Source organism: Hippocampus bargibanti, linkage group LG13 (genome assembly GCF_051943395.1).
Source record: "Hippocampus bargibanti isolate YZ-2025 linkage group LG13, ASM5194339v1, whole genome shotgun sequence".
Lineage (NCBI taxonomy): Eukaryota > Metazoa > Chordata > Actinopteri > Syngnathiformes > Syngnathidae > Hippocampus > Hippocampus bargibanti.
Window position 1 is genome coordinate 7342026 of NC_142746.1, and position 23661 is coordinate 7365686.

Genomic DNA, 23661 nt, shown 5'->3' on the forward strand with positions numbered 1-23661 from the left:
TACCCCACTCAATCATGACCAGGGTACCTTCAAAGTTTAAAGTTGAAAGTTGTCCGTTCATCACAAGCAGATAGCACATTTTTCTGAAATTTTTCTCCCGTTTCCTCTCTTTGTTGTGGCCATCCGCTACTTCCTTGACAATCGTGTCATTTTTTTTTGTAATTCAATGAGGTTTCATCACAGAGGTATACCAGTGCTGACCAAAATGGCATTATAACCGTCAAACCACCCCATTTGACTCCTATCATTTGATGCAACTCCAACTTGGAATTTCCTGAATTTTCAACCTGTAGTGATTGTGAACTGAACCTATTGTGCATCTCTTCCACCACACCATCCCTATACATCACAAACCAGAATGAATGTAATCATGCAGTGTCTTTGCTTTGACCTTTTCATCATCGTTCTGGAGGGATTAAGTCAGTTCTCCTGCGCCGGCCGCGCCAATGTATTCTTTTCATGTGCAGAGGAAGCTCAATATCCTGTTGCATGCAGCCTCTTAATACAAACTGGCAGAATGGAACCCGGGGCCTCCCGAAGGTCCGAGCCCTGCTTAAAAGTCACGCCAAAAAAGCTTTTTGAGCATGTGATATACGAGGTGAGCGTCCATCTGTGGCCTTTGCTAAAAGCATCGTCTAATAGGCAAACAGAGGAGATATGGTTCTCGTTTTGGAGGTAAGATGTCGTAATGAGACACAAGTTTGTGGAGGGGAACAGATGAAAATATTGGATGTTTGGAAATGAGCTTGACCCTGACTCACCTTTTATTTTATTGCCATAAGGACGGACGGTGATTTCGGTCATGTTTCGGACGCTACGTAGGTGACATTTGCACAATCTCTTGAGAGCTGCATCAGACAAAACAAAAATCGATATGTATGAAGTGAATTCAGCAGTGTACTGACAAGTGCGTAGCGGTATTTATTAAGCTAAACAAGATATTCTGAGCAGCGAGATGGTGTGCAGTTCTCTACTCCTGTAAACTATAACCAGAATATTTTAATAACTCACAAATTCAAATTAAAAATGGGATTTTACCAAGACTGTCTGCAAAGAAAGGTTATGTCCTTATGTAATACAATTCCAACTATTTGGTGGTAATAGTACAGTTAACTTTAATTATATACATGTCTGATGCTACATGCGTATTTAGAAAAACAACATTTTTACAGCTTCAATATTTAGAAAAAATGAGTTCATTGTTTTGTAATTATTTAAGTAGTCATTTTATGATTAACATACTAATTTGTTTTCTTTTATATATCCATATTTATTTGTCACTATTTTGATATTGAGCAGTGGCAGACCATCAAAGCCTGCATTGCCTTCTCTGCTTGCCTAAAAATATCGAAATGACAGGCTGGTGTAATTATATTTTGTCTATGAATTCTTATTAAATAATTCCCAAAATTCTTGCAGTTGTTGCGTCACACGAGTGTATGATTTTGAAGTGCGCCACAGTATCCTTTCATTATTTTTCCTCTGTTGCACTGCTTCCAGATGTGTTTTCAAATGTAAGCATTTAGCGGCTATATGCTTACATGCTAAATTTTAGCCAATCCCATTTCAGCCATCATTTGTTACCAGAGTCAGAAATCTACCACATCTTCGTCGCGATAACGTGTTTGGCCAATTATGAGAAATGCACACACCTGCAAGTGGTGGTGGGAGGTCCACCTGTGTGTTTCCCTTCTGCTTCTTCCTCCTCCTCCTCCTCTTCAACCCTCCTTCTAGTTCGGCTCCGTCTGTCTCGCTCCCGTCAGGACCCTCGCAGCAGGAGAACCCCCTCCCCGCCGGCTATGTTTCCAGGAGACAAAGCTGCAGTTTAACTCAACAAGTCCATTGAAGTCACTTTGAATCTGGAGCTCGCAGAGCGGCGGATATGTCGCTCCACCCGCCGCGTATCGTGCAGCTCTCCGCCGGCTCTCTGGCGGTGGTCTTCGGCCCCGACGAAGACGACGAATCGGCGGACGAAAGCCGGCGAGGCGCCGCCGCCACCGGGCTGGAGGTGTTCGCTGACTTCAAGGCGCAGAATCTGCGCAGCTTCTGGAATAAACGGCTCGTTAGGGCCATGGGCGAGGTGCACTTCCAGGGCTGGATGGACAGCTTAGTGCTTTTTATCCAGGGAAGCTCGGCTAGCTTGGAGGTGCTGAGGGAAGCGTGGATGAGAAGAGCGCTCAAGTCAGCCACGGGCTTGGTTATCAAAGCTGTGGGTAAGAAGTTACACAGTAGCAATTATACAGTTATACTACACACTTATAGAGTACAGTGAAGCGTCTTAATTCATACAAAGTCCAGTACAGGTTTACCAACCAAATGCCTCCATCGTGACCAACATAAGTAGGAAACTTTATTAACTCATTTACTGCCAGACGTACAAAAAATGTGTCCACTCCAGTGCCAGGGTTTTTGTGACTGTCCCTCGAATTCCAGGAACCACCGAATATTAGGTTTTAGGAGTAGAACAACATTCAATTCAGCGTAAGAAACCTTAGACTCGTTTCTATGATCAGAAAAAATGAGTTAATTCCTGTAAGTGGGTCTGGAGTTATATGAGCTTGAAATGGGAGTGGCTGTACAAAATACAATGCAATACATACATACATATTGGTTTATATAGCGCTTTAACAACAGCTGAAGTGGAACAAAGCACTAACATGGAAAAAAGGGTAATGTTGCCCCTTGTGGAAAAGAAAAAAAAAACATTGCCAGAGGCCATGGCTAGCACTTTATCTGCACCCGAGCATGAAAAAACAAAACCTGAACAAATTCGGGAATGGCGCTTTATGTCATATTTTCAATTCCTGAATACATTTGTGAATGGCAGTGAATGAGTTAAAGATAAAACTTTCCCCCTACATTTAATATTCTATAAAAGTGTGTTGTATTTAAACAAAAAACATTATCCAATATTGTAAGTGTTAAAAAAATATATCTAAATAAATGTAATGATGTAAACGACTTATGTGTCATAAATTCACATGGCTCCTTATGCTGTTTTACGCTTTGACCACCGGGGGCAGTGTAATGCATGCATATGTATCCGACAAGTCAGGTAGTCAGAACTACCGAGTAAGCTGCAGTAATAGTTTTCGTTTTTCACAGAGGAAAAGGAAATACAGTAAAGTCTCGTTATATCTATATTCAAGGGAGTCCGAAAAAATATCGATATAACCGGGACTATCGATATATCCGACTCTGTTTGCATGTAATTTTCTCTGTGCGTGCATAGAAATAGTATCGATATAACCGGGACTATCGATATATCCGATATCGATATAACGAGACTTTACTGTAATGCTCATCTGTCTGTGTGGGTAAAATACAGTTTGTGCTCAAATTTCTGTTCTTAACAGAATATCATGTAGCATTAATGCGGATTTCTTGAGGACATCTATTGGGTTTTGCATCATGTGTCAGGATGTAACTCACACTTTTTTATACTTTGGCTGGTCCAGGGACTTGTACTCTGCTGTGATGTAATATTTCTATTTTCAAATCCCAATTCCCACTTCATCTTGCCAGCAAAAAAAATGCCTATTTCGGAATGCGGAAAAGGTTTTCATTTGAGTAAAAAAATGGCTTACATTTATTTAAACATATACACAATACAAAAGAATGAAAATACAGTGATACCTCGGCTTATGAATGCTTTAGCTCATGAACTTTTCGCCTTACGAACATTAAATTTGCCACAATATAATCTTGGCATACGTGCTAGTTTTTGGCGGACTAAACCAAACCACACAGCGCCACGGTGGCTGGCGGACTACTTTTCCACAGCCACTTACTGTGAGTGCAGACATGGTTTGTTATCGAGTGTAGTACTTTTGCTATTATGGGACCGAACAAGACCCCACCACACGCTAGTGTTAAGCCGAAGAGGACACAAAAGAAAATTACAGTCGAGCAGAAGAAGGAGGTCATCGAAAAACACAACCGAGGTGTGCATTTGTGTGACTTAGCGTCCCAGTACCAGTATGCTAAGTCGACTATTGCTACGTGTGGCTAAGGGTGTTTCTGTGTTGTCTATGCAACGGTCTCAGGCTATAAAAGAGGTTGACAAACTTCTGTTGATTTGGATTAACAAAAAGCAGCTAGCAGGGGGCTGTGTGAGTGAGGGTAATTATCGCTGAGAAAGCACGGCAACTTCACTCGGATATCATCAAGAGGCAACTACATCGACGACCATCACAAAGGTAAATAAAATGACATCAATATACAGTACAGCTTATTTCTTTAATTACAATACAATAGCCCATTTATTATACATAAAATAAGGTATAGTTTGTGTAGTTTTAAGGCTTATTCAGTAGGAAATTATGTTTTGTGGGGAGCTGGGAACAGATTATTCTAATTTTTAATGGTTTCTTATGGGAAATAAATGTTTGGCAGATGAACTTTTCGCCTTGGACACACTTTCTGGGAACCAATTAAGTTCATAAGCCGAGGTATCACAATAACTGCATGTTTTTTTTCAAACATTAAACGTGAGTCCACTATCTGTAGACTGAATATGCATTCATGTTATCAACATAAGACACTAATAGTCATATTTGGCTTTTAAGACGGTAATAGTTATATCAAGTTGTATTCTTTTATGAGGTATCACACTGAGGCTTCAACATGTGTTTACAACTTTGACAAAAATGTGTTAAAGCCATAAAATCGACCCTTTAAGTTATACACATTAGTACAGTTTTCCTAGTAGTCCAAAGCCTTCTAAAATGACCTTGCAATCTCAAACGATCTTATATCAGATTCATTATTTATTTTATTACTTACCCGTATCTTTCCCATCTTGCCATGAACAAGCGAAATAAAATATTCAAAACAGCTGTCAGAAGGGGGCAGCCGTGCAATCAACTATGCTGCTTTGTTGAACTAAAACCTGCTAATTTATATCCTTCAATGCAGCTTTTGTATTGCGTCCCGCCATTACCAATACGTTGTTTCCCATGGCCTGATGTCATGTTTCACATATGTGACATCACCATCCGCAAGTGGAATGATAAGTTCGCCCTTGTGTTATTTTAGCACTAATGATAGCTCTGTGAGTGGTTGCATCAGCGTAAGTTCACATTTTGTGACCTTACCGGCAGGAATTATAAATTCAGCCTTTATGTATTTTCACAGATGACCATTTTTTAGCAATGAAAACTAAATTTGTCATCATAAGAAGTTCCAGATCGGACAACTGTTAGATGTTTGCATTTTCGGTCGCTGCTCCAGTTTAGGACATTTCAATGTTAACGATGAAATTAGCAGTAAAAAAAAAAACATTTGGAGACCCCTTGTTAAATCATCTAACTTTTTAAAAAGGCCCATGTACAGACACAGGTTGTGGAGGAATGTGAACATGGGGGATGGGAGGGGAGGGGGTGTCAGACACTTGGCAAGGTGTGATGTGATGGGTTTGCTCGACATGTCATCACCATGTGAGACACATTGTGAGACAACACTCGGACACACCAACTCCAAACTCAAAAGCCCTACTACGCCAACACTGCTAATTGTTTTCATGGCCGACCTTAAAAATCCTCATACGCGTTCCTTGGCTTTGGACTGCTGTAATTTGTATGGAAATGAGCTGCTTTACCGCCTCCTCGCAGACAATCGGTCTGCATTGAAACACTAGTTTGCCAAACGACTTACCGCCGCAATAAATGCGAGCCCCACCCCCTACTTGGTGACCAGTTCATGCCTACGGTTTCCCTCTTGCAGTGGGGACTGTTAGATTGATGTCTAGTCCTGACACAGTCCTATACTATACAATAAATATGTCAGTCGGGAACACGGGTAATTGGCTAAAGTCACAAAGAGGAAAAATTCCCTACAAAGATTTATACGAGCTTAATGTAAGGGTTTATTTTCATTTTCCTTTTATTTTCTGCCTTGACTTTAAATCACTTTTTTCCCCTATATGCTCCCTCCAATTGAAATGCATCTCACCGAATCACATACATGAAGCATGAAACGCTTAGTTATTAGCCTTATATATTTTTTGATTCCTATGTATGTTTTTTAAGAATAAAGTATGAATTATTTTGTGCTATTCTGAATATTAATATATGTAAATGTAAAAAGGCTGTCTTGTTTTTTTGGGAGGAGGAGTCTCAAAGAGATTAATTGTGTTTTCATTTACTTCAATGGACAACAATGATTTGTTATACAAACGTCTTGTGTTAAGGGCATGGTCACAGAATGATACAAGGATGAATCTCAAGGTACCACTCCAGTTAATCTGTATTTTAAATGTTGGTCATGATTGCAGTACCTGAAGGGGGAAAACACACTTTTATTTTTATTTTCTGTTCCTGGAGAAAAGAATCAACGTGACACAAATTGTTTTCCAAATGCACTGTGAGCGTGAAAGTTGACATTGTTGCTGTTTGCACGATACCGAAGACAGGATTACACTTGGAAGGGCAATCAATAACCATTTCGACAAGGGTGACCGCTGTGTAGACAATAGAAGAAGAACATGACGCTTTATTGTGAGTGTGGTATTTGACAGACAGGGAAAAGGGTCTCATGTTTTTAGCCAAACGGAATCGTGTTGCCGTGGCGTCATGACAAACAATGGAACGATAACGAGTTCCGAAAAGACACTTAAGTTAGTGAGAGGATCTATCCTTTTCCATAATGCCGTCTGACACACACGACTGACTTTAATTGTCAGATAGACCTTGAAAACGTAGGAAAGTGAAACGGAGGGGGAATTTTTGACTTAATGCATCGTAGTGCTGGCCTCAGTTGTACGGAAGTTGACCTTGGTGGGTCTTCTTTTTCTTTCCTTTCGCGCTTTCTTAAAGAATAATACATTCCCACAGAAGTATATATTTTTTATGAGCGACTAGAGAAGGTAGAAGTTCTTGCTTATATTTGTCTGCGTTTAAATGCCATGGAGAGAGAATTTAGCACCTCTTTCACTTTTCCTTCGAACATAGTAGTTAACAAAGGACCCGCCTAAGTGAATTTAGGGATTTGTTTCTAAGCACGTGTTGATTGCGTTCAGTTGATGTCTGAAAGCGCAACTTTGCAACATGGATGGTATTTAGCATGAGCATAAACTAGCGTAGCATTTCCAATGTTGCTGTTTTAAGTACACAAAGACTAATTGAATATGGATTCTGTCAACTTCATGTGAGAGTCACGGAAAACAGCTTAAAGCCTCTCATTTGGTAAAATTGTTCACTGTCTGCCAAACTGTTGCTTGTTGTGAACTGACTTGACTTCACTTTGACCATATAAAATATGTATGCTACTATTTTGTGGGCAAAAATACCGCCTATATTAGATCACTACTCTAATCATAACAAAAACTGTTCAGAGACTCGTCTCTGAAGTTTAAAACTAAAAGTAGACCTCAACATGATGTACATTCTAGTTGTGTTTTCAACCCATTTGACTAATGCATACAAGTCTGCTAGCATCTTGTCTCAAGCTTTCCAAAGGATGACTGACATGGCTACAAGTTGTTTTTATCCAACATTGTGGAAAGAACTTTGGTGACGCTAACCACCAGCTTGTGCATTATTTAGCTTCTACAAGCTAAAACACTTGAGACATGAGGTGGAATGAGCTATCTCATATCCCGCCCACAGCAAGTTATTCTGAGACATCGCACGGTGTGTGTTTAGCTTAGCATTTAGCCTAAACATTCCTAAAATGCTTTGTGAACATTTTGCCCCTCCCCTTTACTTCTCTCCTCAAGTGTTCGACTTTCACACAAGGTGCGCCTCCTCAAAGTGTTCCACTCATGGTCCTAATTCTTCCAGATGTTAGCTTATTAACCACGATGCCCTCCTACAGTGTCCAGCTGGGGTATCGTTCGCCGCGTCCTAATTGAGCAGTGCAGGTTAAAGGTCAAAGCTTCTTGCAAACAAGTTGCCTCTGGGTTAGGTGGCTTCAAAAACAAACACAAAAACACTCCGGTGTGTGTATTACTATCATATTAGGTGTAAAATCTACTTCAGTGAAAATTGTATTGCATGTAAAATTTTGAGCTGTATTTCTTCCTTTGAGAATGTTTTGGTTTTGTAGTCGGGCGCGATGAGTCGCCTGAGGCCCACGGTGCCCCGGGTTTCCCACCTTGGCTCTAGCAAATGTTCCGCCGAGTTTCCTCATGTGCGATGTTGAATGTTTATGCAAGCGGTCAGACAGCAGGAGGCCTTGACCTCCTTCATGTTGCTCGCACATGTTCTCTTTCTCCTGCATCCTTTCTGCATGGACAAGAAGCTCCCATGTCTGCCCGCTTTGCCCATTCAACAAGTTAAAATTAAATTAAAAGCAGTCAGAATGCTACTAGTGTCTAGCGTGTGGCTCTTTCATTGCGGGGGATTTCGAATTTCCTAGTTTCCAACCCTAGGCACAATTTACTTTAAAGACTTTAAACACATTTAAACTTTTTAATTAATTCACTGTCAGAGGATGTGCAAAAATGTGTCCACTCCACTGTTAAAGTTTTTGTCATTTTCACTCAAATTGCAGGACCCACAGAATATTCCGTTTTAGGACTATATATTCAATTCAGCGTAAGAAACCTTAGACTCTCTTCTTTCACCAGAAAAAAAGTTGATTGCTAAGTTATGAGTCTGGGGTTATCTGACCTTGAAATGGGGGCGGCTGTACAAACTACAATGCAATACATATTGATTTATATAGCACTTTAACAACAGCTGAAACTGTAACAAAGTGCTAACATGGACACAAGGCAAATGCTGCCCCCTCATAGAAGGGAAAAACATTGCCAGAGGTCTATCAGTGCTTTATCTGCACCCCCCCCCACACACACACAAGAAAAAACAAAATCTGAACAAATTTGAGAATGGCGCTCCATGTCATAAATTTCAATTCCTGATTAAATTTGGGAATGGCAGTGAATTAGTTAAAAGTACAGTGGGGCCTTGGCTTACGAACTTAATTGGTTCCCAAACAGTGTGTAAGGCAAAAAGTGTGTATCCCGAAAATTAATTTCCCATAGGAAACCATTAAAATGAGAATAATGCGTTCCCAGGTCCCCATAAAACATAATTTTCTACTTTCTAATTTTCTAATCCTTAAAACTACACACAATATACCTTGTTTTATGTATAATAAATGTGCTATAGTATTATGATTAAACAAATAAACTGTACCGTGCAATAGTCATTTTATTTACCTTTGTGATGGTCGTTAATGGCTTGATGGAATGGAGTGTCCGGTTTCCTCAGCATTAAACACTTGATGAGGAACATGGGCTTCTTTCACCATCTTGAGGAATGATCCCTTGTAGGTGCTTTCTCTGTGATAATTGTATCTAGTTCTCCATCAATTGTGATCTGTTTAGCTGGTTGACATCTTTTTGCATCAAGTGTACAGATGACTTGTGCGGATTATTTGTGGAGCCTGATTGATGGGATATTTTAACTGTTTTCTATACATTTTCTCACTATTCAGTTTTGTATACATTACAGGTACAGTTACACAGTAATAAAAATCAATAATACAAAATATAAACTGATAAAAATGACACTAAAAGTTATACAATTTATAAATAAATTGTAAACAATTTGGTATATAATAGTATTCAATAGAAAATGTTGACAACAGATTGACATCGTATACTATCCTGTCGTATAAACGTCGCGTCAGCCATTTTGAATGCATTTCGATTTATGACCGGTTGACTTATGACCGTTTTGTCGGAACGGTATCTGTACCTGTTAGACTCATGCTAATAAATAATGTAAAATGCCATAAATTGGCTAATGAAAATTGCTGGAAGTATTCACCATCAAACAACCGCTAATTTAACTTACAATGAGGAGCAATACATAAAAAAAGTGTAAATGTAAAATTAACCACAAGTATACGACAAGTATAAAAAATCTTATCCCACGTTGATGAGATAACAAAAACACTCATTGTTTTTTTCCCACCAATCATCGGACTTCTTGTACAACCTGTACAACTCCACTGAGGGAAAAAATGTCAAAAAGGAACATGAAGAGAAACAATTGAGAAAAGACTCTACGTCCCTGTTCCAAAACAACCAATCACATTCAAACTCATTTCACACACCTGCGACCATTAGTGCATCTAACTAACCACAATTAAAGTTCAGCTGTTGTCAGTCTCAGTTTTTATTCCAAAATTCTGACATGGTAATGAGGAATGAGGGTTTTAATATACATCAAATCTTTTTAAATTGCATCTATGATGCGATGGTGAGCTGCGATATAGCGGAGCTGGACGATATAGTTGCCCTAACTTTGGCGCAAACCAAAACAGTGGAGAAATGTGTCCACAATGTCAGCGGCAGTTTGAGTTTCCCCCGCCTAAGATTTGTTTTGATTCCCGCTCTGTCCCTGACAAATGACTTTGCTACAGTTATATTACGGTAAATTTACAATCCAAACACCCTTACCCTCCCCTGACACGACTGTATGTTTGGAGGAATCGCGACGATGTGTGTCGGTTTTGTGAAAACACTCCGTACGCTGGAAACAATACGCATCAGACACCATCAATACGATGTGTCGTTCTCGTAAATTGATATCTTTGTATGACACTACTTTGTAAATTATGATTGGTTGAAAAAATATATCTATATTATACCAGAGAAAAAAATGTTTTTCTTTGAACTACAATCAGAATGTTTATTTATACATGTCATTATATATGCTGCATATAGGTCAATTTTCAGTTACTGGATCAGTTTATCTGTGGGTGAGCAGCGGCAGTCACACGCGCCAGCATTCACTCAACCCGGAATATCTCAAATCAATGAAAAGCGAGCTAGCTGGTTAGCTATTAGATAGCTAATAGATACAAGGCAGCCAGATAGATAGCTAACAGATACCCAGCCAGCTAGCTAGATTGCTCATAGATAGCTAGCTAATAGATATCGAATAGATAGCCAGCTAGCTGGATAGATAGCTAATAGATAGCCTGCCAGCCAGCTGATATATATCCTATTACCTGACAAAATTCTCTTAAAATACTGTATCACCAAATAATAAATGTAGCAGTTACAATTTTAATTTGGTTGTGTGATTGTTTTTCTTCATGCATAGTGGGAAGACAGTCAGATGAAATTAGTGTCGCTATCTGAGTTGTTACAAATTTCAGCAGCAACACAGCCACACAGAACCACTAACTAACGACACCCACCTGCATATATTCTTTATCCTCTGCAAAAAGTATTCGTTTCATGCTTTTACTGCCCATTAGTAGAACATTTATTTTATTTACAACATGATATATAAACAAAGTCTGCTTTTTGGGGGGAGGGGGGAAACAGATTAATTGCATCCCCATTGATTTTAATGGGGGACGATGATTTCAGACGTGCTTTCTTCTATATTTGGAAGGAGGCTGTGATGGTGGCAGAAGTCAAAGGAAATAAATGCCTAGCATCTGCGTCCAATAAAGACCCTCACTCTTGACTAAACAGGATGGCAATGGGGATGGTGGTGGGAGGGGGTTCGAGGGGGTGAGTTGCATGCGGTCAGAACCTCCCGTGCCAATGTTCAGGTTGGAGGTGCAAATCGAGGGAATGCTGAATAAATATTTTGGCGTAAGATAATCCTCACACTTCAAACCGCACCTTCAGCAACTCCCCCAAGAAAGCAATAACACAAAGTCAAAGTTGACAAGGAAGTCATTCGGCTGGGCTGCAAATCATGGGGAACTCCTCCAATAATTGTTTTTTTTTTTTTTTTTTTTTTTTTTTTTTGGGGGGGGGGGGGGGGGGGCGTGAAAAGTATCTTTATTTTTTTCCCTTGTTTTTAAGTTTGAACTATAAAATGCAATGTGGATTTGACCATGCTTCCTAATTTATAACTGTGACGTTTCAGGACGTTTTTGCCAATTCATTCTGAAAAGATTCAATATTTCCATAATAATCCAATTGAATTTTGTTTGAGAGGGAGGAAAACCATTCTGGATTTTCTTGTTACAAATTTATTCTCATGAAAAAAAAGTATTTCCCCCTCTTTTTTTCCAGACTTTATATTTTTTTCTTGTGTTACAACCTTTTCCCTCACGAATACCATTTAAAAGTGTATTCTTGTGAAATGATTATTGTGGCAAAATTGTGACTGATTTATCCTTATCAAACATTTTCGAAAATTGTTCCTTTATTTTTTTTTTTTATTACATGACCACCATGTTCTCTGGAGTAACAATTTGCTTTTTTTTCTTGAGCCTCAAAATTCCTCCCACCCTCCGCCCAAATCTTTTTAATAGTCTTGGTTGTACTTTCATTGATCTGGGCTCTTTATTGTTTCCTTTTCGGTTTGTATTTGAAATAATTGCTCCCATCCTAGGCCATAAAGAATGTCGGAGATATTTGTGATGTTGACTCTGAATTCCAGGACGTCCAATGTCTAGATGAAACATTCAACAACAACAATATGGAATCATTTTGTGTGTCTGGCACTGCGAAGGCTGTTCTTTACTTCTGCTGTCTGCCCCTGCCCCCCACCCACAACCCACACACACACACACCAGCGTGAATTAGTATCAAGTTTCACTATGAGCTCTCAAAGACATGTCTGTCTTGTTTCAAGTCTTAAGTTTTTTCCCCAGAGGTCAGTCAGTGACAGGATGCGTATGCGCTACCCTCAGTGGGGTCTTGCATGATTTTATCATGTCACTCCTGTTTTCAGAATCAGAATCAGAATCAGAATCATCTTTATTGCAAAGTATGTAGGACACACAAGGAATTTGTTTCCGGTAGAACACGCTGCACTAGTATTGGTATAGATATAAAGATGGTACAAGAACGCAATATAACCACACGCAACTGGAGCGGCTCAAAATCCGTTTTTTTTTAAATAACATGACATTCACGTAAACAAATAAACTAAAATAAATCTAATATATACAACTTTCCAGAGAGTCTTATGAAATCACTGTTGACCAGTTTGCTAGTTGAACAGTTTTGCCCAAACCAACCAATCAGATGACAGAATAATGATGATATTTGTAGTATCTTTATTAGTACATATTGTAAGTTCTTCCCTCTGTTCTTAAATAAAAAAAAGTGATTTGTTTCATTTTTTTCCACCCCCCCAGTACCTCATGATTTTTAATTGTAGCCCAGTGAAATGATAATATAACGGAAAAGTGCAGTCATAAAAAGTCAAATTCGCACTTAGCTGCTTTATAGTTTTCAAGGTGGTGCAAAATATACCAATGCATTACAAACGTGAGTCTAAAAAGCTCTTATCGGGTTGAAAGGGGCTACAAATATTGTGCATTCTTGCCTTTGACTGTGGTTGCCATCATGTGAAAGGTTTCCATGGCAACAGCAGGCAACACAAAACTCCTCTTCAGTCAGTTTGTTTTACTAGATTCCCCACACACACACACAAATGTTCCTTTGAGCTCATCCTGGATGGGATTTTCTGTCCCTGTGCTTAATATTTAGAGAAGTCAATCACAGTTGGAGATGAAACATTAAAGGACAACCGACGTCACTTTTTTTGTTTCTTAACTGACATCAGTTTTATAGCATCTAAAATACCCAAAACATGCAGTATGATATTTTTATTCAAATGCAAAACACCAATAAAAATGACTTAAAGTGTCCAAAATCTGCAAAACATTGAGCTGCAAATTGGGCATTTTCAGAAAGTCAGTTCGTGATGTTACGCCAAGACGTCTTGCATTGCTGGAGAATCAAAACAATGGCTTCAGATTCAGAGAATATGCTTTCTTGTTACACATCCAGTTATGAATATGATTCAAATAGTTCTGAAGAGGAAAGCATACATGTTTGCAATCGATTAAATAATTTATTCCGTGTCATTTTGAGGCATCTGGACTGCAATGTAACGTCCCAGAAAAGAGGCACAAAATGGCGACCTCCTGTGGCCACCTCCGTTTCCACAGGCTGATAAATTCTTATGTGGAGCTTGGACGCCCTCTTCTGGTGGCTTTTGGGTGCAACACAAGGTTTTCAGACCAAACAAGTACAGCAAAATACATTGACGCGATGGAAGGACTGCTACACTACACAAGGACTGTCTTTTTTTCGGTCAGGGGCGTTCCTTTAGTGACGTCACGTACGGACTCGTCACCAACTCAAAAACAAGACTTCCTGAATATTCAGCGCAAGTCTTAAAACGTAAAATATAGCTATATGCGGTGGAATCTTTGTAAAATACGCTCAGTAGAAGTCATTTGAAGCCATTTTACAAATTATGGACACAACTTTTCCGGAGACGTCGGTTTGTGGCAACTTTAAAAGGCCGCCTCTCGTGTCTGCGCTGGCATTAGCATCATTTCTAACATCACTGTTGAGTAGTTTTCAAGTAAATGGCACACCCTCGCTCGCCGCGTCTGGAGCCATGATTTTTTACAAGGTCGCCTTGGCTGCTTGGTGTGCATCAATGTGCTTGTAAAGTCTGAAAATGTTCTACGTAGACACACAACTGTGCCTTTTCTTATAATTCGCAGTTGGGTTTGCTGCGAGTTTTTTTTTTTTTTTTTTTTTTTTTTTTGCCGGGTAGTGATCTTGCTAACCACCAAACATAAAATGGCAGAAAGTACATGCACCCGACAGTACTAACATTGACATTATGTTTGCTAACATTTAGCTAGCATATTTGTATTAAAAACGTATCCTCTGACTGTAAACGCTTATAAATGAAATGTATTATTATTATTATTATTATTATTATTATTATTATTACTGTTAGATACTTAATATTTAGTATGATAGCTAAATACTAGATAATCTGTTAATAATCTGATAATTCGGAGTTGGTCATGCAGTTTTTTTGCAGGATAGTGATGCTGCTTATCACCAAACAGAAATTGGCAGAAAGCACATGCACCTGACAGTGTGAAGCTTTAAGTTGTTCGCTAACATTTAGCTAGCATACTTGTATTTGCTGACTAATATTTAGTATGCTAGCAAAATATTAGCTAGCTAAATATTAGCTCTCACATGAAGTCATCAAATACCAGTATGGTACCTAAATGTTAGCAAGCATAACTTCAATCTTTGCACGATCGCGTCCATCTGCTTTCTGACAACTCACGTTTTGTGGTTCAGCTAGCATACTTGTACTTGATGACTTCATGTTACTGATAGCTAGATATTATTTAACTAATTTACTTGTACTTGATTAGTTTGTATGACTATGAAACGGATAGGATGGAAATGGAAATGTTTTTTATCAGTTTAATAAATACAAGAATCAACTGGTGAATCCATGCAAATAATTTGTAGTTGCAGCCCTGACGATGTGTTTCTGTTTTGCCAATTACATCTGCTTTTATATACTCACTTTTTTCTATTTAGTAACCCCTTACCAAAATATATATTCTATTTTTGTTTATTTTTTTGTGTTTAGCATGACATGAACTGCTCTCGATAGGTCAGAGTAAACCGCATTTCTATTGACGCGTATAGGAGGCTTGTTGTGGGAGTTAAGTGATGAAATGAGACTCATGCGTCAGCTACCAAAACAGCCTTGTGGCACTCAGCCGGGTCAGAAAACTTAAAAAAAAGACGAAAGAAAGAAAGAGGAGAAGGTAGACATTTTTCCTCTTTGCTCTCACAAGACCGTTTAATTCTCACATGGAAAGTCCAGGACTAACTTTTTATCTCTTCATCACTGTAGTGGTCCTAAAGTACTTATGTCGACCTCTTTGGTTTTTGCATTAAACCTTGATGTGCGCCTTGAACATCTGCTTCCTACATTAGCCATCATGCTTTCATGAAAACGCAGTCAAGTCAAGGCATTTTGCGAGTGTCCTCGGTGCTTAATCCGCTGCTTGATACCTAAGCCGTCTGCCCGGTGACACTGCTGTTGCCATGGCAGACAGCCATCAGGGTATTCATGCTGCATCGGACAAAATGAGTCGAACGGCGTGGCCCGCACGCGCTTGAATTACACAAGTGTAGTAAAGTGTGAACACCCCCTGTTGAGAGGCTGCAAATGTCTGACTGACAATAACAATTGAAGTACTGCCTTGTTACTATCGGTATAGCTATTTTTTTGCTCAGGATTTGTATTTATTTTTGTATACACTGTATTTTTGTTGTCGTGTTTTAGATTGTTTATTATTTTTTGGGGGATATATTACTTTTTGAAATATATTATGTTTTAAGAGTGGCGTTATTTTGCCTATTTTTTTATTTTTTTAAATACAGTAGCTATTTCTTGTGCCGGTCCCAAGCCCGGATAAATACAGAGGGTTGTGTCAGGAAGGGCATCCGACGTAAAAGCTTGGCCAAAACAAACATGCGGATCAAACCTCTCAAGATGGAGGACACTGATTTGCTGCAGCGACCCCTTGTAGGGAAAAGCCGAAAGGAAAATAAGAAGTTATTTTTTTTCTGATCTTATTATTTATATTGGTCAAAGTTATTCTCGCTTTTTTGAATAATTTTTGGGATATTTGTTTTATTTTTGGAATTTTCTCCAGGTTTGTTCATATTTCAAACAATTTTTTCCAGCATTTATGTACATTTTTTTGTTGATTAAAAAATGTTCAAATGCGGTATTAAGATTTTTTGGGGTCATGGTTTGTATTTTTTTTCAACATTATTAGTAATATTCCGGTATGTATACTTTTTTCTGTGTAATTATATATATTTATTTGTATACACCATGTAATTTTTCGATATCGCCATTTCATATTTTGAAATATTTTTTTTCATATTATTGTACTATTTTTTAAAATAAGTTTTTGGTTTTCTCTCAAAGTTTATTCTTCAAGTATGTGTATTCTTTCAAGTCTTTTTTTTTACAAGATTCGTTGCTCATAACAATTGCATTCTATTTGTTTCTAAATAGTAGCAAATTTATTGTTTTATATTTGCACTTGTTTTTTTTCTAAAAAAAATATAACAAATGTCACGATTTACTTCTTGTCTTCCAATCCCGGTAGTCTAAAACCAATAGCGGCAAAGCAGCACTAAATCATTCCCAACAGATTGGTAATTTTTGCCTTCCCCTCCTCCCCCCTCTTTTTTTATTCATTTATTGGGGGCGCCGGTTCATCTGACAGTGTGTCGTTTTTATGCACCGCATTCCTATGGGAAGTTTGGCGCAATGAGGATCCCAGTCAGCAATGCTCATTCATTGACTCACCAGAGTGGGATTGAGATATCCGCTCTGAGGTTTGGTCACAACCTCATTGAGAGGATGGTGGTTGTGGGGGAAGGGGTTGTCTGCGTGTCATGGGATCAGTCTGAACAAAAAAATCCACCATCTGCAAACCGTATGAGCTTCAATTGCTGTTAATTGTGTACGCTATTATCCAAGCCCACAATCCTTGTGTGGTTTTCTGCTTTATTGAGAGAGAAAAAGTGTCTCCACACAATCGAAAACAATACGGCACAATATTGATTCACTTGTATGACAGATTGTTTCTGATGTGTTGTTTATTTGGCCCGTCTTGTGCTTAAGTGGCTCAAATGCGACGGCTGTAAATGTTTAGTTTACATCAAGCGGGAGCTTTGCTGTGTTTGGGCAACGGTGGGGGGCATGTGGCACATGTTTGAAGCTTCGAGTTGAGTGGGAAAGGCATCTGTCCAAAATTGCTCTCAGTGTTGTTTATTTATTGATTTTTTATTTACAGCACTGCCATGAAAGTAGCATCTCAAATCAACTCAGATTTAATTATAAAGCGCTTTGAGAAAACAAGCCCCACTAAATCAAAGTGCTGTATACCAAACGTAAAACAGTTTAAATGTTTGAAACAATGAGAACTCAGAGCACAGATACGGATAAATTAAATATTATGCCTCCACAATTCAGGATGTATATAATACATTGACAATTGTTTATGCTACTCTGTAAAATATACAATTTCAAAGGTTTTTTCAAAGGTGTAGCTTTCTGTCAACCCTTTTACATTTTGGGGGGGATAATTTTTTGGTTATTTTGTGATTTATTTTCAATTTAGTAATCCTTTTTTGGCATTCATTGTATTGCTGTGTAATAGCACATTTAAACAGTGTTTATACACTTGCCTAATTGGTTGAGTTTTTTTTTTGGTAAATTATTTCTGTATGTCCATGTCTTTTTTTTATTTGCAAGTGTAATTTGGGGCTATTTTTCTTAGATGGTTTTATTTGTCTAGTATGTTACATTTTACTTTCAGAGTGTTTGTCTTGTCTAATCATTCACCTGGGATATCTGGTTTATCCTTTTTATTGTGTGTGTGAAAATTCTACGGGAACTGCTGTGAATCAAAAATTGATCGATTCCAAGACCTGTCCCATTAGGATGTTGTCTGCCCCCGCGAGTCAAACTCGGGCCGAGGTCAAAACCGCACAGAATCGGTTTACTCTACAAAGACAAAATATATCGAGACGTTCTCTCTCGCTATGGTGGTCATGTTTTTCTAAGTGGACCTCCACCTCATGGGAGTCCTGATGATAAAGGGGGTGGGAGGATACGTGATCCGCCCAGCATGCGACCTGCGGCCGCTGCTGCGGGAGTGGTGGAATTTTGTGGCTTAGTCCTGGCTTTGGTGGAATGTCCGCCACAGCCAGACTTTCGCGGTTCATGTAACTTGCATAAATAGACCACCGTGGTCAGGACTTAAGAAGTGGTTCTTGGACAAATGTAGGAGGGGTGTTTAGAATCCAGGTGTGGTTGAGTGTGCGAGCACCATCTGACATTCTGCGGCTTTTGCGATGTGTTCCAGGTGACCTGTGTCCGTTGCAGATGGCCCCCGTCCCTCAGTCCCAGTTCATTCCTTTGGCGGAGGTCTTGTGTTCGGTCATCTCTGACATGAACTCCTCCCAAATCATCGTCAGCCAGGAGACTCTGGTGAATCACATGACCAAATCGCATCCAGGTAAACTTAAGGGGAAAAACTCGAGATGAAGAAGTGGTCCTCGCTTTATGAGGGTCCCAATGTATGATGTTCCGAGGTTATGAACCCCGCCAGAACAAAACAATCGCAGCTTGGCTTGACTTATCGAGCTATTCAAAAACATCCCGAGCTGCCTCTGAAATGCTTTACCAAAAGTGTTTAAAACATGAAATAAAGTAAATCTAACACAAATAAAATGCCGAGTCTCATGCTGAGCCAAAATCCCCCCACCCCCTTAAAGGTGTTTTAAGAAGAGTTTTTAAAATAGACCGATAAAAGGAGGCTTGCCGAAGGCTTTGGGAAGTCATTCCAAAAACAGGGACCAGCAATGATAAAGGCTCAATCCCCTCTGCCCCCCTTCCCACCCCATCAATCGTGAATCAGGAGTCGCTGTAGTCAAAAAGCAGTCCTAAAGTCCTAAAGCACATCTCTCAATCATCTCTCTTTCACCTTTTAGGGATAACCATCCCAACTCAGGACATTCTCTACAATGCATTGGGCACTCTGATCAAGGAGCGCAAAATTTACCACACCGGCGAGGGCTACTTCATCGTCACACCACAGACTTATTTTATCACCGGCGACGTGGCCCAAGAGAAGACCTGGTGGACTTCGAACTCGACAGACGATCCTCCCTCGCCGCCACCTATCACTTACCTTCTGAGCAATGACTTCTGTGTGGAGAGCTCTCAGGCATCCCCGACGGCTCATTGCAAGTCTTGTAGCTGCTTCGGCACGCTCGCAAATTCTACCGGTGCCCCAGATACTAGTCCACAATTCACCGTTCCTGCGCCCGCCTTGCACGATCAGCATTCTGTCTCCGTTTCTGTCAGTGAATGCACATCGAAGAGCTTAAAATGGCCTCGACCGTCGGATCACAAGCCCTCGATGCAGCATCAGTCGACTTCCACGGCGGCAGACTGCCAGACGAGCGAGGTTAGTAAACCCGCAGGAACCATCAACACCATTGCCCACAAAGAGAAATACGGCAAACCGTGCAGAAAGTTTGGTCTCAGTCTGTTCCGTAGGAACGGGGCTAAAAAAGAGAAGCCGAAGAAGGAGTATGCGACCTTTGCCGGCCAGTTCCCACCCGAGGAGTGGCCCGTAAGAGACGAAGATGATCTCAACAACTTACCTCGTGACCTGGAGCACGCCATCATTAAACGTATCAACCCCGAACTGACGGTCGATAACCTGACACGTCACACGGTTTTGATGAAGAAGCTAGAAGAGCGGAGGGAGAAGGCAGTGGACAAGGTACTTGGCAAAGGAGTGGACAAGGGAATCTCAACGGAGATCGTAAGTTCAAAACCGAGGCACCACCACTCGTCCAGGTCAACCAAAAGATCCGCTCAGAAAAACTCGCATAGCAAACGCCGGTTACACTCCTCCAAGGAAAAGCAACGAGAGAGAATCAAGAATAAGCTTCCTGTGTGTCCCGGCGGCTATCCGGAGGGAGACGATTTGATCCCTACCCGGCTGCGAGTGGAAATACCAATTGATGAACCGGGCAAAGCCGAAGAACCTGCGGAGGGTGCGTCTCTTTATAAGAAACGCATTGAAAACCCCTTCCATGCTCCTGAAACAAGAATTCCTCCTGCCGCGGTCGGCTGGGAGCATCGAAAACCAAAAGTAGGCAGGCCATCGAGGAGGAAGGACGTAACAAGCCATCGTTCCAAATCGTGGGACGCACATCGCACTAAGCTGACCATCGCAGAAGAGGTGCAAATTGCTAAATCTCACACACCTGAAGACAAACAACATCAAGAAAGAGATGCCAATTGCGACCGTCTACCGCCACCCGACGTGATGTTCACCCGAGGGTTGCCATCAGACTACGGCTCGGCGTATCCGCAGAGCTGCACGCTGCGGATTGATGACAAGGTTCGACATCTGCGGGAAGGAAGCCGCACGGTGAGCCGGGAAAACCTGCAACTGAAAGACTGCAAAAACCAGGCTTTAAAAGATGTCCTCTCGACCGGGGATCCTGACGTGGTTTTCACACGGGCCTGGCCCAAGACCGCATTGCAGCGGAAGCACTCGCTCAGACTCCTGAAAACGCCTAGGGACGATTCTCAGCACTCCGATGAGCTTTCAACATGTCAACGCACCACAGATGCAAGAACAGTTGCTGTCAGTGGAGAACACGGGACTTTGTGTTTAATGGAACCAGTCACTGATGACCTTCCCCTAGTCACAGACATTGAGAAGGACCATGGAATCTATCACAGGACAGACCCCCGTGAGGATGAAGATACCTGCAGCTCCCTGTGCTTGAACCAGGAGGATATTCTGCAGAACTACCTCCACCCACACTCAGTGTACAATCCGTACGACGGTGAATCAAAGTGTCTGGAATCCACCGATAACTATCACGACTCCAACTTTAACTCTCAACAAGTGACATCCGTCAACAAAAACTCCACCACCCAGAGGGAGGATTGTCTGAGCCCAAGCAAATCCGTGGAAACTTTGTGGGGACCACAGTATCCTCAGCAGAGTGAAGTATTGCCTCAAGAAGAGCCCAGTTCCCAAAAAGAAACCCTAGTTCAGGAAGGAATAAACAAGTCCGCCCTTGAGTTAGGCCTCCCTGAACCTCCCGAGGCCTATGACAGTAGCATCTTTGACTACTGTCCGGCAAGTGAAGCTGAATCGGACGCGGAGACTGTTCGCAAGTCCACGGACGAGGGTGATGGAGAATCCACTCACTGGGCGGTCGATGCAAAGGAAACTCACATGGTGGATTATCACGTCGGTGGGGATACTCGTACCCCAGCAGCTGCTCTAAGCGGACCTGAGGCGATAGAAACTGGAGAGGCGGTGGAACTGGTTGAGAACCACAGCATCACAGGAGACAGCGGGATCGATTCTCCACGGTGAGAGGCCTGTCTATTATCATCATTTATGTGTTCATTTATTTTTTGCTTACATGATTCAATGTCTCAGCTCTCTTAAGCGTGGATCACACATACTGATTGTTAGTATTGTGTTTTCTTTTTTTAAGCATCCTACAATAGCGCAAGCTTCAATTAGTCTATAACTTAATCCCAACCACGCTCGTTGAAGCTATTGAACGGGTTTTAGCAATTCAGATTATTGGCATGCCATTTTGTGTAAAAATCATGATTCTACACCGTACACTGCCTTATAATCCCCTTGGATAGCCGCTAGAAAGATCCGGTGAATGAGCTCCCGCTGACTTTGAGAACAAGGGAGGGCAAATGTTCGACCCAGTTGCCACTTTGTGTGTGTACCCAGCTTCTGAGACATGGCATATCTGGAATGGCTCAGTGGTAAAACCTTATATTGCTGCCGGTGCTTGAACAACGCGCTCCTCTGGCTTTATCCTGCTTTACACCAGAATCAATCCTAGGGCTTTCCCAGAGACCGTTGCAGTCAGTCAGGCAAAAATAAACACTTCCAGTTGAGACGTTACGCCTCCAGTCTGCATTACTGCATTTGGTCTTTCACCAATTTGTGTTTCTTCCCCAAAAAAACTGAAAGGCAATAAAGCTGAACAAACACCTTGTAATGAAGGCTAGCGTCCAATATTTGGACAGCAGGGAATGATTTTTTATAATGACGTATAATTGCCTTGGCGTGCTTAAATTTCAAATCAGAGGAAGCAAACCGCTTTGAACTCACTCAGCAGCCTTCCACGTAGGAATTAAATGGTGATTTGATTAATTCAATTTTTATCAAATATGCCCATCTTCTCTCCCCCAACCACTCACCACCCCTGCCCTTCTCCATACAGGACCCACGTTACTTTGGCCTCCAGCAACACAGTTATTTTGGAAGGTCTCAAAAGGAGGGGCTTCCTACAGAACTTGGACAAGCTGCACTCCAAAAGCAGCGCTATTCGACCACAGAGCTCACTGCTACAACTCACACCTGTCATGAATGTGTAAGAGGAACAACAGCGTCTTCACGTTTCTTTCATCTCAAGTTCTATGCAACTATTCACAAACAAAACTGGTTCTACCAATATCACATGTATATTTGTCCCCATTGTAAATATTTTCTCATATAATATGCAAGATAAGTTCCTAGATGTGTATCAACATTTATGGGTTAGTCTTCTCTACAGGTTTCTTTTCTTGTGTTAAAAATCACTCTTGTATGACTCGAGAAACAAAAATAAAAGTGTATAATTCAGCCGATTTGTGTTTTTACTTCAGTTAACATACCGAATTTCGTTTTAAGATAAAAGTTTTTTAAAGATAAAAGATTTTTCGATCATTTCTGTTTAGTTTCAACTTTTTATCTCCTTTGTTTTCCATAGTTTTTTGAGCAGATGTATTGTTTTCGTTTTGGTAATGAATTTGGTATTTTGGCAACCGTTTTTCTGATTAGTAGGTTTTTTTTAATCCCCCCCACCCCCGCTCATTTTTTTTAAGTTAAGTGTACTTACTGCTGTAGGTGTGACTTTACAAGAGGATATTCCAAAATCTCTCCATTACACAAGTGCAAGAATCCGTCTGTTTAAAAATATATAAAAAGGAAAGCAGACGCTGCCCTGTACCCAGACCGCTGATAAAGTTGATTAATACCGAAGGTTAAAGCCGACTTCAGCAACCTTGGGAGTGAACCTTCAACAACGTACCGTGAAAGAATGTAAACCCACCGGAGTGTGGGAACGTGATGGTAATCAAAGTCAAATTGCAGGGTACGTACTGTATTACCACTACTATGCATTAGTTGAGGGTGGCGGAGTGGTTAGCAACAACTCCAAACACGAGGGCCATTTTATGGAGAAAGATCGACATCTTGTGGATCACCGAGGAAGTGCAACGCCCATGGTGAGTGTCAAAAATACAGTATAAA

General features: G+C 40.6%; 1 protein-coding gene across 1 annotated transcript; it reads left to right on the top strand.

Moving 5' to 3' along the window:
* The first annotated feature begins 1739 nt into the window (after window positions 1-1739).
* stox1 (storkhead box 1) lies at window positions 1740-22992 on the top strand. Its single transcript, XM_089011916.1, has 4 exons — window positions 1740-2213; window positions 18664-18816; window positions 19292-21710; window positions 22592-22992. Exons 1-4 carry the CDS (start codon window positions 1883-1885, stop codon window positions 22743-22745), a joined length of 3057 nt encoding a protein of 1018 aa, XP_088868042.1. The 5' UTR covers window positions 1740-1882; the 3' UTR covers window positions 22746-22992.
* The last annotated feature ends 669 nt before the right edge of the window (window positions 22993-23661 follow it).